Source organism: Sparus aurata, chromosome 1, assembly GCF_900880675.1.
Source record: "Sparus aurata chromosome 1, fSpaAur1.1, whole genome shotgun sequence".
NCBI classification, from domain to species: Eukaryota; Metazoa; Chordata; class Actinopteri; order Spariformes; family Sparidae; genus Sparus; species Sparus aurata.
The window spans coordinates 2,831,543-2,846,170 of NC_044187.1; the positions used below are offsets into that span (position 1 = coordinate 2,831,543).

A 14,628-nucleotide genomic window follows, 5' to 3' on the forward strand; every position below is an offset into this window, starting at 1 on the left:
CTGTAGTTCTCTTACTGTAGTTCCCCTCCCGGCCTGTAGTTCTCCTCCTCCTGTAGTTCTCCTCCTCCTGTAGTTCTCCTCCTGTAGTTCTCCTCCTCCTGTAGTCCTCCTCCTCCTGTAGTTCTCCTCCTCCTGTAGTTCTCCTCCTCCTGTAGTTCTCCTCCTGTAGTTCCCCTCCTCCTGTAGGTCCCCTCCTGTAGTTCTCCTCCTCCTGTAGTTCCCCTCCTCCTGTAGTTCTCCTCCTCCTGTAGTTCTCCTCCTGTAGTTCCCCTCCCGGCCTGTAGTCCTCCTCCTCCTGTAGTTCTCCTCCTGTAGTTCCCCTCCCGGCCTGTAGTCCTCCTCCTCCTGTAGTTCCCCTCCTGTAGTTCTCCTCCTGTAGTTCTCCTCCTCCTGTAGTTCTCCTCCTCCTGTAGTTCTCCTCCTGTAGTTCCCCTCCTCCTGTAGGTCCCCTCCCGGCCTGTAGTCCTCCTCCTCCTGTAGTTCTCCTCCTCCTGTAGTTCTCCTCCTGCAGTTCTCCTCCCGGCCTGTAGTTCTCCTCCTCCTGTAGTTCTCCTCCTGTAGTTCTCCTCCTCCTGTAGTTCTTCTCCTCCTGTAGTTCCCCTCCCGGCCTGTAGTTCTCCTCCTCCTGTAGTTCTCCTCCTCCTGTAGTTCTCCTCCTCCTGTAGTTCCCCTCCCGGCCTGTAGTTCTCCTCCTCCTGTAGTTCTCCTCCTCCTGTAGTTCTCCTCCTCCTGTAGTTCTTCTCCTCCTGTAGTTCCCCTCCCGGCCTGTAGTTCTCCTCCTCCTGTAGTTCTCCTCCTGTAGTTCTCCTCCTCCTGTAGTTCTCCTCCTCCTGTAGTTCTCCTCCTCCTGTAGTTCTTCTCCTCCTGTAGTTCCCCTCCCGGCCTGTAGTTCTCCTCCTCCTGTAGTTCTCCTCCTGCAGTTCTCCTCCTCCTGTAGTTCCCCTCCTGGCCTGTAGTTCTCCTCCTCCTGTAGTCCTCCTCCTCCTGTAGTTCTTCTCCTCCTGTAGTTCCCCTCCCGGCCTGTAGTTCTCCTCCTCCTGTAGTTCTCCTCCTGCAGTTCTCCTCCTCCTGTAGTTCTCCTCCCGGCCTGCAGTTCTCCTCCTGCAGTTCTCCTCCTCCTGTAGTTCTCCTCCTGCAGTTCTCCTCCTCCTGTAGTTCTCCTCCCGGCCTGCAGTTCTCCTCCTGCAGTTCTCCTCCTCCTGTAGTTCTCCTCCTCCTGTAGTTCTCCTCCTGTAGTTCCCCTCCCGGCCTGTAGTTCTCCTCCTCCTGTAGTCCTCCTCCTCCTGTAGTTCTTCTCCTCCTGTAGGTCCCCTCCCGGCCTGTAGTTCTCCTCCTCCTGTAGTCCTCCTCCTCCTGTAGTTCTCCTCCTCCTGTAGGTCCCCTCCCGGCCTGTAGTTCTCCTCCTCCTGTAGTCCTCCTCCTCCTGTAGTTCTTCTCCTCCTGTAGGTCCCCTCCCGGCCTGCAGTTCTCCTCCCGGCCTGTAGTTCTCCTCCCGGCCTGCAGTTCTCCTCCCGGCCTGTAGTTCTCCTCCTCCTGTAGTTCTCCTCCCGGCCTGTAGTTCTCCTCCTCCTGTAGTTCCCCTCCCGGCCTGTAGTCCTCCTCCTCCTGTAGTTCTCCTCCTCCTGTAGGTCCCCTCCCGGCCTGTAGTTCTCCTCCCGGCCTGCAGTTCTCCTCCCGGCCTGTAGTTCTCCTCCTCCTGTAGTTCTCCTCCCGGCCTGCAGTTCTCCTCCTGCAGTTCTCCTCCTCCTGCAGTTCTCCTCCTCCTGTAGTTCTCTTCCTCCTGTAGTTCTCCTCCTGTAGTTCCCCTCCCGGCCTGCAGTTCTCCTCCTCCTGTAGTTCTCCTCCTCCTGTAGTTCTCCTCCTCCTGTAGTTCTCCTCCTGCAGTTCTCCTCCTCCTGTAGTTCTCCTCCTCCTGTAGTTCTCCTCCCGGCCTGCAGTTCTCCTCCTCCTGTAGTTCTCCTCCTCCTGTAGTTCCCCTCCCGGCCTGTAGTTCCCCTCCCGGCCTGCAGTTCTCCTCCCGGCCTGTAGTTCTCCTCCTACTGTAGTTCTCCTCCCGGCCTGTAGTTCTCCTCCTCCTGTAGTTCTCCTCCTCCTGTAGTTCCCCTCCCGGCCTGCAGTTCTCCTCCTCCTGTAGTTCTCCTCCTCCTGTAGTTCTCCTCCCGGCCTGCAGTTCTCCTCCCGGCCTGTAGTTCTCCTCCTCCTGTAGTCCTCCTCCTCCTGCAGTTCTCCTCCCGGCCTGCAGTTCCCCTCCCGGCCTGCGGGGGGCGGTAGAGCATAAAGCCGCCGCCGGTGTTCTCGGCGGCAGCAGCGAGTGTTTCCTGTCGTACATGAGCGGTGAGAGTTGAGGAGGTGAGCTCCATATTTTATACTTTTATACAGTTGTGTCTGTTTTCCTCACCTGTCTGTAGTTTTCCCGCCTTTCTGATACCTGTGTATGTATATATTAACACCAGCCGGCGGTGTGTTTCACCACACACACACATACACACACATAACAAACAGTTAGCCGCACAGCTAACTGCTGCTAAGCTAACGTTATGAATGAATGTAGCCGACGTACAGACAACGCACGCTGCTAGCAGCTGTAACTGCGCGGCTAACGTGGGAAAACAGGATAAAAACACCTGAGCTGGGACATTAATGGGTGAAATCTTTAGTTCTGATCGATATCTGCAGCAGCTAGCATCTTCTCCTGACATATTTAAACCTCTCAGCTGTTGTTAGCAGCTAGCCTGACACACGGATCTCAGCAGATGAAGTAAATCAGACTTTAGACCTTTTATTCATCCCGCATCGGGGAAATTCACTTGTTACAGTAGCAGGTAGACAGACAAAATACTAAAAAAGATTTAGATAAAGAGAAAGATACAATATAGAAAGGACTATACGCTTTAAACTGCCTCTCTGTTGTCTCTGCAGACACATCATGGATATCCGACCAAACCACACAATCTACATCAACAACATCAATGACAAAGTCAAGAAAGAAGGTGAGTGTGTGTTTATTCTCTGTGCGGCTTCATAACGAGCAGTCAACAGTGATGATGACAGATTAATTAATGAAAATGTCCTTTTATAAGCTCATCTTCTGGTTTTGCTTTTATGTTGTCTTTTGTGTGATTGGGAATTGATTAGCTGTGGCATTGTAGACGTCAACTTGATTTTAAAATACTTACTAATCATCTAAAAAGTGACTGACGAGGGATGCAACATTATTAGCAATTTCTTTAATAGATAGTCGGCTGCCTTAACAATCAATTATCAGTTAATAAGTCCTAATATATGTTATAAGTTAGTTGTTCTTCCATTAGAAAACTGTTTTAAACTAAGAGGCTGTGAGTTTAAAGAACAGAGAGAGTAAGTTAAGTCTCACTGACGACGACAACATCGTTACACTTTAGATGAAGAATTGAAGTCGTGACTCTCCTGATATCTGTGCTGTGCTGATGTCATCAGGCAGCGCTGATGTGCTGACGTCATGCGTTGGTCGTCTCAGCGGTGCAGAGTTGTGTAGGTTCAGTCGGACGTGACGTCTTCTTCTCTTCTTCTTCCTCCTGCAGAGCTGAAGCGTTCGCTCTACGCGCTCTTCTCTCAGTTCGGTCAGATCGTCGAGATCGTGGCCATGAAGACCATGAAGATGAGGGGACAGGCCTTCGTCGTCTTCAAAGAGCTCGCCGCCGCCACCAACGCACTGAGGCAACTGCAGGGCTTCCCCTTCTACAACAAGCCCATGGTAGGCTGAGAGTCATGATGTTCTGGTTGACTGCTTTCACCTCTGAACTTTGGCTTTAACTGACTCATGTGTGTTCCAGAGGATACAGTATGCAAAGACGGACTCCGAGGTCATCGCCAAGGTGAAGGGCACGTACGGCGACAAGGAGAAGAAGAAAGACAAGAAGAAGAAGGCTCTGGAGCTGCCGTCGAGCCTGACGAAGAAACCAGCAGTGGTGAGTGGAAAAAGGAAAAGAGTGACGTAGAGAGGAGGGAGGAGAAACAGACAGGAAGTTAGCTCAATCTACGACAATGCTAACAGCAGCTTTAAATATCTAACAACATGCAGAACAACTGAAATTCTCCTGATAAGGTCGATCACATGTTCTGTTGTAACTGTTAGAAATCAGCTGTTTGACTGCTTTAACGTGGAAACTACAGACAGGAAACGTCACTGTTCTTTTGTTCACCATCGTGTGTGTTTGTTGTTTGCAGGGATCAGCAGCACCTGTTCACTCCCCTGCAGCACAGGTGAGTTAACACATTGGTTTCAACAGTTCTAATAAACCAGGTTGATGATTTAAAGGGACATTCTGTAGTTCTGGAGAAGAAACTCAAAGTCAGAATTTTAATATTTACAATATTAACGAGGTTGTTAATTAACCAGCTGCTCTCAGAGGATAATCAGGTCACAGGACACTGTTTGAAACTAGAGAGGTGGCAGGGTCCGCCACATGTAGACAAAGTAAAACGGTATAAGTGGTGTTGTCCTTTAAGTTCAGTTTGTTTATTCAGTTTATCAGCCAGTGAGGTTCTTTCTCTGCTCATCAACATTTCTTCAACTAATCTACAGACTGAACCTTTAAACTACAGACTGCTCCTTTAATCTACAGACTGCTCCTTTAAACTACAGACTGAACCTTTAAACTACAGACTGCTCCTTTAATCTACAGACTGCTCCTTTAATCTACAGACTGAACCTTTAAACTACAGACTGCTCCTTTAATCTACAGACTGCTCCTTTAAACTACAGACTGCTCCTTTAAACTACAGACTGCTCCTTTAATCTACAGACTGCTCCTTTAATCTACAGACTGCTCCTTTAAACTACAGACTGCTCCTTTAATGTACAGACTGCTCCTTTAAACTACAGACTGAACCTTTAAACTACAGACTGCTCCTTTAATCTACAGACTGCTCCTTTAAACTACAGACTGCTCCTTTAATGTACAGACTGCTCCTTTAAACTACAGACTGAACCTTTAAACTACAGACTGCTCCTTTAATCTACAGACTGCTCCTTTAAACTACAGACTGCTCCTTTAATCTACAGACTGCTCCTTTAATCTACAGACTGAACCTTTAAACTACAGACTGCTCCTTTAAACTACAGACTGCTCCTTTAATCTACAGACTGAACCTTTAATCTACAGACTGAACCTTTAATCTACAGACTGAACCTTTAGGCCATGTCGTAAAGTACCAAATGATCTTTTTTCCTCCGTCTTTCTTGGCATCGTTTCAAGAATATTTGCATCCAAACGATCCATCATAAACGGCAAAACAATGCAAAACTTGCATTTACACAAAAAAGCGTTTCCATGTCGACGTCATCAGGTGCGACCCTGCTGAGCGTCCACGGCATGTTCACTGCTTTAACACGGACTAAACCACGCGCAGGTGATGGCGGGAACACAGAACCAGAACTAGGTGACCTCTCTGTTCAACTGCTGCACATCTCAGTAGCTATTAAAGGAACAAAACAAACTGAATTCATCCTTTAATGTTCATTTTGTCCAGCAACAATAGAAAACCTGAACTTCACACAAACCTGAAGACTCGCTGCCGGTCCTTTGAACAGTGTTGATGTCTGAACTGATGATTTAATATTTACTGTTACTGACTGCTTCACTGTAAACACTGACAAACAGGACGGCCCACACAGAGACTCTCCTACAGGTTTCCTTTCTTTAGTCTTTGACAGTCGGGAAGCAGCAGGAACTTGACGTCTGTCGACTTCACACACGTTCAGCCGCCTCCTCGTGTTCAGCAGGCTGCGGTTTACATGCAGTCACATTTGTGCTGAAGAGGCCAAAAACTAACTGAGCAACAGAGGCAGAATTTGATTGTTTAGTCGTCCTCAGCACAACACAGCCCTTTATGCTCGTCATGTTCTTCTTCTTTATATATATAGTCACTGCAGGCGACAGCATGAGGTGCAGATATCAAACATGTATGATAGAAAACAAACTGGATTACAGAAGACGAGCTGTGTGGAGCTCACCTGACTCTCCATCAGCATGGAGGGAGGAGATGATGACTGCTGCTGTGTCTCAGTTCAGGTCTGCATCCTCTGAAGGACTCGGCCTCTGAAGGACTCGGCCTCTGAAGGACTCGGCCTCTGAAGGACTCGGCCTCTGAAGGACTCGGCCTCTGAAGGACTCGGCCTCTGAAGGACTCGGCCTCTGAAGGACTCGGCCTTTGTGGTGTTTGAAGGCGAGTCCTTCAGAGAGACCTTGTTAACCTCGTCAGCCGTTGTTAAATGTGACGGTCTAGCCTTTGGAGCATTTCCTGGTTGCGTCACCAGATGTTTTACCCTCACATATCCCAAGATTCTTTGCACACCCCAAAAAGAAGGAAGAAAGAGAGAAAATGGCGACATCGCGTGGCGTAGTCGTGGCACATATCGTGACGATCTACGCCACGTGATGTCGCCATTTCCTCTCTTTCTTTCTTCTTTTTCGGGTGCGCAAAGAATCTTGGGAAGAAGGAGCATCTGGAGGAGCCTTCAGACTGGGACAGCCTTCATGTTGCGTTGTGACATAATCGGCCTTCAGATGCTCCTCTGAAGGATGCAGAGCTGAACTGAGACACAGCATGCGTTTACATCGTTGGGTGAACTGTCCCTTTAACAGATTAACAGGACGTGTTTTCCTCTCAGGTGCCCGACAATCCGCCCAACTACATCCTGTTCCTCAACAACCTGCCGGAAGAGACCAACGAGATGATGCTCTCCATGCTGTTCAACCAGTGAGTTCAGGGTCCGACTCTGTTCAGGTCCAGGTCTTCACAGGAACCAGAACCAGTGTGTTAACAGTGTTCTTGTCCCCGGCAGGTTTCCTGGGTTCAAAGAGGTCCGGCTCGTCCCGGGGAAACACGACATCGCCTTCGTGGAGTTTGAGAGCGACACGCAGGCGGGCGTGGCCAAAGACGCGCTGCAGGGCTTCAGGATCACGGCGACCTGCGCCATGAAGATCACGTACGCCAAGAAGTAGTTTGATCTGGACACAAAGAGACTCTGAGTGACTGACAGGGACCGGCCCGGTCCAGATCCTTCCTGATTTTTGTAAATCCTACAGAGCTTTCTGAAGTTTTTCTTTTCTGTGACGCTCTCGAGGTCGAGGAGGAAAACCTCTGAGCTGCGTTTTGTTTTGTAAAATAAAAGACTTTTCCATTATTGTTGTCTTTTTAAAAATGAATTCTTCAAACATGAGTTTCTGTTCAGGCTGAAACCAAAAACCTCCTCAGCGTCTGATTGTCTGCTGAACACGTTGTAGACTTCAGACCAGAGCTGCAGCGATCAATCAGATGAGTCCACAGCTGTTCTGATAACCGATCGATCTGATTAAGTCGTTTATTTCCAGCTTCTTAAATGTGAATATTTCCTGTTAGTTTCCTCCTGAGCGTCTCTGAGCTGTGGATGAAAGACAGTTTGAGGATGTCGTCTTGGGCTTTGGCAAAACACCGATCGACTGACTTAATAGATCAAACAACGTATTGATTAGTGGAGGAAATCGTCGATAAACTGCATTCTGCAGGACTTGCAGTGGTATTTCTTCCTCCAGCGCTCGTTAATCTGTCGTTCCAGCACTCAGACTGCTCTCGCTGAGCTGAAGCACAGTTCATCTTGTCACTGAGTATTGTTGTCATCTTGTGAACACGACCGCAGGACAGTTATTGATCGGCAGGCAGCTGAACGAGGTCAGACAGACGCTTCATCACTGTGAGCTGTGATCAGATGACAGCGGGGGTTTACGGGAGGAGGAGTGATTGCAGAAGTGTTTCATTCAGCCTGAAGTGATTGTAGAGAGCGCTGTTGACGGCTGAGCGTCTGATGAGGCCACACAGGTGAACCATCTGTTCTCTGATCAGCTCGCAGGAGTCATCGAGTCATCGCCTGCTTCTGTCTGAGAGCAGCACAGGAACACTCACACATGCTATAGGATATAAATAAATTGCTGTTCCATGACAGGTAACCACTTCAGACTGACCACGGTCTGAAATGATCATCAGCACATGACACAAAGAAAAAGAAGACTTGTAATTATAATTCTAACTCCTGTTAACTGACCTCTGGCTCAGTGTGATTATGGTTATTACACTGTATTAAATATCTGAGCTAATTAATGTTGAATGGTTTGTTGAGTCGACTTCAGATGTGAAGTTAATCATCACATCGATCTGATTCATCAGTAAAGTCAGCAGACGTCAAGGTGAAAGAATAAAAACACCACAAACTTTGAGTTTAATCAGCTCGAAACACATTTTTGTAAAGACGAGTTAATGTGACTCATTTAACTGTTGTACATTATTAATGACTCACCTGCCTCACACACCATCACACAAGACAAGAAAGACTCAATAAAATCCAGGTGGAAAATAAAACATGTCAACTTTATGACAGGAAGAGAGTCTGAATAATAATAATAATAATGATAATAACATTATTATTATTGATAATAATGATATTAATGTTATTATTATTGATAATAATAATAACGTTATTATTATTGATAATGATATAATGAAAATAATAATAACATTATTATTACCAATAATAACCAATAATAACATTAATATCATTATTATTATTAATAATAATAATGTATATATTATCATTATAATAATAGTAATAATGTTATTATTGTTATTAATAACAATACTGTTATTATTATTAGTAATAATAATAATAATAATAATTATTATTAATAATATTACGTTATTATTGTTAATAACAATAACACGATTATTAATAGTAATAATAATGTTATTAATAATAATAGTAATTAGAAATAATAATAATAACAGTAATTAGAAATAATGATAATAATAATAATAATAATAATAATAATAGTAATTATTAGAAATAATAATAATAATAATAATAATAATAATTAGAAATAATAATAATAGTAATTAGAAATAATAATAATAATTATTATTATTATTAGAAATAATAATAATAATATTATTTATTAGAAATAATAATAATAATGATAATAATAATAATGATAATAATACTACTACTAATAATAATAATGATGATAATAATAATAATAATAATAATAATAATAATTATAATAATAATAATAATAAACCATCAGAACCTCCTGCTGCTCCATCAGAACCTCCTCCTGCTCCATCAGAACCTCCTGCTGCTCCATCAGAACCTCCTCCTCCTCCTGCTGCTCCATCAGAACCTCCTCCTCCTCCTGCTGCTCCATCAGAACCTCCTCCTGCTCACTGGACCTTTACAGCTGCAGCAGCTGTCACGTGAACGCGCCTCGCGGTCTCGCGGTCAGTTGAGAGGAGCAGAGCGCGCGGACAGAGAGAGAGCAGCGTCAGGTCTGTGATTAACATATTAATATAAATATGATTATTAATTATTGATCTGAGCTCAGTGTTGTTTTATCTGATGCTGTTAATGAGCGCAACGTGTTGATTACTGAGGAGAGACTGTCGGTTATTAATCGACTGATTGGCTGACTGTCTCTTCTTCTTCTTCTTCTTCTTCTTCTTCTTCTCCTCTGATCATCACACCGCTTCTCTCACACACTTCATGTCTTCATCACTGAGGTGTCCTCTCTTCTTCTTCTTCTTCTTCTTCTTCGCTTGTTTCTCTGATCTTAATGATCCAGGTGTTTGTCAGTGTTCTGTCCGCGGACCGAACCGGTCCAGAAGTCAAGTCAAGTTCAGACTTCAGCATCAGTTCACTCTGAAAGATACCTTCAAACTGCAACACGTTACATATTACTAGTTACTTTCATCTTAAAGTGATATACTATGTTACAATAATACTGTCTGCATAGAGTAATAGATTACTTAACACAATGCTTTTTAGTTACTTTCATCTTAAAGTGATATACTATTTAAAACTGCCTGTGTAATCTATTATTTATAAAACTACTTTTTAGTTACTTTAAAATGCAATGGTTACAGATTACTTTAATTTTAAAGTAATGTATTATGTTGAAATATTACTGTCTGCGTAATCTATTACTTTTAATTTTTAAGTAATATATTATGTTGAAAGATTACTGTTTGCATAGAGTAATAGATTACTCAAAACTTAGTTTTAGTTATTTTAATTTTGTGACGTCGTCTCCTGACTTGAACACTGTTGAGCTGCTTCTGTATATCAGCAGCACACAGAACTGAACCAGAACCAGAACCGCAGACGTCAATATGAGCAGATTTATTGTGACGTCCATCTTGTTCAGAACCTTCTCTGACCCAGTTGGCTCCCTGTTGGTTCTGGTGCCGTGTTGATGAGACGATGAGGTTTGACTTCAATCACAACAAACTGACACTTTATTAACAATCTAATGTTTTGTGGACTATGAAACCTTCCGATGACTGGACTTCCAGGTGGACTGCTCCTTTAATGAACAGAACCGTTAGCCGTTAGCTGAGTGATGATTAATGGACCCGGCTCGTTATCTCGGACCCTCCTGCTGCTGGTGTCTTCAGTCCTGAGAACAGACTGACTGCTCATCACAGTTTGGCTCAAAGCTCTTCTGTCGGAGCACAGAACAGTTCTTCAGACGGCGGCGCTCAGATGAGACATTCCCCAACATGTGGACGAATCTAACGGCTCGCCCTCGTCAACACTGTAACCTAGCAACCACGTCAGCAAATCTGTGCAGACGAAGTGTTTGAAAACTCAGATCCAATATTTCTGTAGGTCTGCGAGCAGCCGGAGAGCTGACAAACCGTCAGCAGACAGTAAATCTAGAGTCCATATGTGTGTTTGTGTGAGAGGCCCCGAGACGGACCGCTGACCTGCTCGCAATGTTTCACACAATGCATGCTGGGATACATCCAGCGCTCCTGGAACAACACGTTGGAGCACGAGCGGGGCTGTGTTTTTCTTTTTATGAACTAATCCACTGAAGAGACCAAAACAACAACAAGAGGAGGAGAAGCTCTGAGTGAAGTCAGCACCCAGCAGACTCTGGTTCTGGTTCTGGTTCTGGTTCTGGTTCTCTGTCTCCTAAAGTCCATTTCCCCTCCAGCTCCAGTCAACAGTACAGAACAGAACCTGAGGTCCGCTCCGGATCACTGCTGCAGTCGGGCTGATCAACAGGAGTGAAGATCAATCACTTCTTTAATCCAGAAAGTTACAGATTAATCTGTGTTAACGGCTCCGGATCAGAACCTGATGAGACTCCAGGTGTTTACTCCTCCAGCAGGACTGGATCAGCACCGGCTCTGTCCACACAGGACACGTATTCTTTATTCAACCAGAACATTGTAGAAACATCATGAAGAGTGTAACCGTGTTGTTTCCTGTGTTTCCCCCTCACAGACGCGTCTAAGCATGTTGACCTGATCCAAAATGGACGCCCCGCTGAACAGAACCGTGAGTCTGGCGGACTACTTCCTGGCGAGTGACGGCCTGGACTACGAGATTCCACCGGACGAGATCCCGGACACCACGCAGGGCCGGGCCTTCTTCGTGGCCACCATCGTGATCGCGGTGGTCCTGGGGGGCATCATGTTGGTGTGCGGCGTGGGGAACTGCCTCTTCATCGCCAGCCTCGCTCGCTACAAGCAGCTCCGCAACCTCACCAACCTGCTGATCGCCAACCTGGCCGTGTCGGACGTGCTGGTGGCGGCGGTGTGCTGCCCCTTCCTGCTGGACTACTACGTGGTGAAGCAGCTGTCGTGGGATCACGGCCTGCTGCTCTGCGCCGCCACCAACTACCTGCGCACCGTCTCGCTCTACGTCTCCACCAACGCGCTGCTGGCCATCGCTGTGGACAGGTGGGTCGCCGAGGAGACGGGATCAATTAAGATCAATTAATGTGTTGGCGAACAGGTTAGAAGGTTGCTGTGCGGACGGCGTCGCCGACACCACAGTGTTCTAACTCCTGAGCAGCGAGTCGTTCAGACAAACTTCCTCTCTCCTCGTCCAGTCTTCACCAAATCTGGAAGATATTAGAGCTTCATGTAATCATTGGTTGTCAGAGCGTTGTGGGCGGGGCTTACGGTGTATAAACGGCCATAACTCTTGAACACATCGTACAACTGCGAACAGGTTCAGAACCACAGATGGACCTGCTGACTGAACATGTTTGATCTGTGTTGCGATCGTTTAAATACAAAACTGGCAGTCGACAAGTTTATTTGCGTGGTTATAAAGCAACACTTCTATCTGCTTTCTCGTCTCTTTTGGAGACTAAATAAATGAATAATGTCGTCTTTGCAGCAGCAGCGTCACAATATCACCACGAGGAAACACAACTCACAGACGTCATTCGGTGACGAATTATCCAAAACTTTTATTTTACAGATTTTCTTAGAAAATAAACCAGTAAAAACACAAATATGAAATATTAGGGGCTGTGCAAAGTCAAACCAAACCACAGACTATATTCACGCGGCAGCCATCTTTTTTCCTGATGTCACGCTCAGATGCTGACGCTGCTGCATTCAGGTGCTCCTAGGATTTTTAACATTTCGTTGTTGCGTTGGTGTGTTCACGTGCACCAAACAGTTGTTTTACATTGTGTTTAAAAAGCGCTGACAGCTGATCTGATGTACAGTGTCTGAGAGACGATAAGAGTGAAGGAAACAATAAAAATGTTTGCTTTCATCCACCATGTTTCGTTATAACAACACGTTTCTTAGACTCAGAGAAAAACAGTTTTCTGATAGTTTGGACGCACAGTGAGCTGAGAGGAAAACAGGAGGCAGGTAGAGGATCCGGGTCCTGACCAGAACAGACCAGAACAGACCTCCGGACTCTGAGGAGGAGCCGACACATGATTCACATTCTGCAGCTTCTGGGCTCCTGAATTGAATCCATCATCAGCTGTAGCTGCTGGCACTCTGGGACCAGCAGCCCCGAGCTTCATCTATCACAGCTGACAGCCCTCTCATGTATAATCTGCAGAGAGGAAAGATGGATCAGCTCCACAGATCCCAGAACATCTGCGTGCTTCCAGTTTCCCTGTAAGTTCTCAGCCAAACATGTGGCGGTGTGCCTGACCGAGTCCTGCTCTCCTCTGGATCAGCAACACCACTCTTCACTAACAGTCTGATTCAACGCGGACTCGTTGCTGCTTCTCTGGCTGGCAGCAGTTTGAAACTCTCACAGCATCAAACAGCTTCCAGTCCTGATTATTCAGAACAGCCACAGCAGAATCTAACTTTATTGACGCCTGCAGTGAATCTGCTGGAGATATGAATGGAGACGCTTTTTGAATATGTGTATTTTACCTTCTTCTTCTGTGGTTCTGTGTGTCTGCAGGTACATGGCCATCCTGCACCCTCTGCGGCCCCGGATGAAGCGGCAGACGGCGTACTGTGTGATCCTGACGGTTTGGATCGTCCCCATCTTCATCTCCATCCCGTCGGCCTACATGGCCTCCGAGACGACGTACCCGCACGTGGAAGGCGGCACCTACAAGACCTTCTGCGCTCAGATCTGGCCCGTGGACCAGCAGGTTTACTACCGGTCCTACTTCCTGCTCATCTTCGCTCTGGAGTTCATCGTCCCGGTGACCGTCATGGCCGTGTGCTACATCCAGATCTCCAGGGAGCTGTGGTTCAAGGACGTTCCTGGTTTCCAGACGGAGCAGATCCGGAAGAGGCTCCACAGGCGTCGGAGGACCGTGGTGGTGCTGATTCTGGTGCTGGTCGCCTACGTCCTGTGCTGGGCGCCGTACTACGGCTTCGCCCTGCTGCGGGACTTTTACCCCACCCTCATCTCCAGGGACAGAAACTCCCTGGTGGCCTTCTACATCATCGAGTGCATCGCCATGAGCAACGGGGTCATCAACACGCTCTGCTTCATGAGCGTACGCAACAACAACAAGCGCCTGAAGAAGGACGCCAAGTTCCCGATGAAGCTGGTGACGTTCGGCGAGGCTCGGACCTCCTCGCTCCGAGTGACGGAGGACGTGGACGGAGCTCGGAGGTCAAACCTCTGACGGGCCGAGGACACTGGACGAGCCTGGACTTAAACTTTTCTGGAGATCTCAGAACATCAGCTGGAGAACAGGTAACAATAATTTGTACTCCAACAGTACGGAGCGAGAACACACTCTCAGCCAATCACATCACTGGGCTCGCTGCTCTAAAACAGCCGAGCCAATCATGAGGACGATAGAGCTCTGCAGTGAAGTGCAGCATCTCTGATTGGTGGAGCTCTTTACTGACTGAATCCACACCACCTGTTTCATTTAAACAGTTTTCTGACATTTGATTCGTTGCTGTTGTTGTGTGTCAGTTTGTGGTTGACGGTTTGTCTTTGTGTTACTTTGCATGTGAACGCGACTCACTGCCGTCGTGTTGATGTTTGTGTGTTTGTGTGTTTGTGTGAGTCGAGAACAGGAAGCTGAATAAACCTTCACATATAAACAAACACATTCAGACTGGACTGGCTGCATGTAATCTAATGTTGCATTGTGGGTAATGAGTGATGGTCCTGTTGGGTCGACGCAGCAGAACAGAGATCTCACCTGCTGCGCACATTACCCACAATGCAACTTTGCCACCGAGTGACATCACTGGATGTAATTTATTAGATTAGCTTCTTCTGGAGCCACAAAATGCTTCATACTAAATACAGTTCTTTGATGAGAATTGACTCGTTTCACGGCCAGAACTTGATCCATTTGGGCCGATAAC

The 14,628-nt window shown here is 46.5% G+C and overlaps 2 protein-coding genes across 3 annotated transcripts; both read left to right on the top strand.

Moving 5' to 3' along the window:
- The first annotated feature begins 2,216 nt into the window (after positions 1-2,216).
- Positions 2,217-7,168, top strand: snrpb2 (small nuclear ribonucleoprotein polypeptide B2). Its single transcript, XM_030411650.1, has 7 exons — positions 2,217-2,349; positions 2,920-2,990; positions 3,561-3,733; positions 3,813-3,947; positions 4,207-4,242; positions 6,653-6,741; positions 6,827-7,168. The coding sequence occupies exons 2-7, from the start codon at positions 2,927-2,929 to the stop codon at positions 6,984-6,986; spliced, it is 657 nt and encodes a 218-aa protein (XP_030267510.1). The 5' UTR covers positions 2,217-2,349; positions 2,920-2,926; the 3' UTR covers positions 6,987-7,168.
- A 2,072-nt stretch (positions 7,169-9,240) lies between these two features.
- prokr1a (prokineticin receptor 1a) lies at positions 9,241-14,203 on the top strand. 2 transcript variants are annotated; one of them, XM_030411499.1, is made up of 3 exons: positions 9,241-9,336; positions 11,300-11,757; positions 13,247-14,203. In XM_030411499.1, exons 2-3 carry the CDS (start codon positions 11,330-11,332, stop codon positions 13,926-13,928), a joined length of 1,110 nt encoding a protein of 369 aa, XP_030267359.1. In that variant the 5' UTR covers positions 9,241-9,336; positions 11,300-11,329; the 3' UTR covers positions 13,929-14,203. The 2 variants fall into 2 exon arrangements, with proteins under 2 accessions (XP_030267359.1, XP_030267367.1); XM_030411507.1 differs by lacking the exon at positions 9,241-9,336 and adding an exon at positions 11,032-11,164.
- Positions 14,204-14,628: the final 425 nt, after the last annotated feature.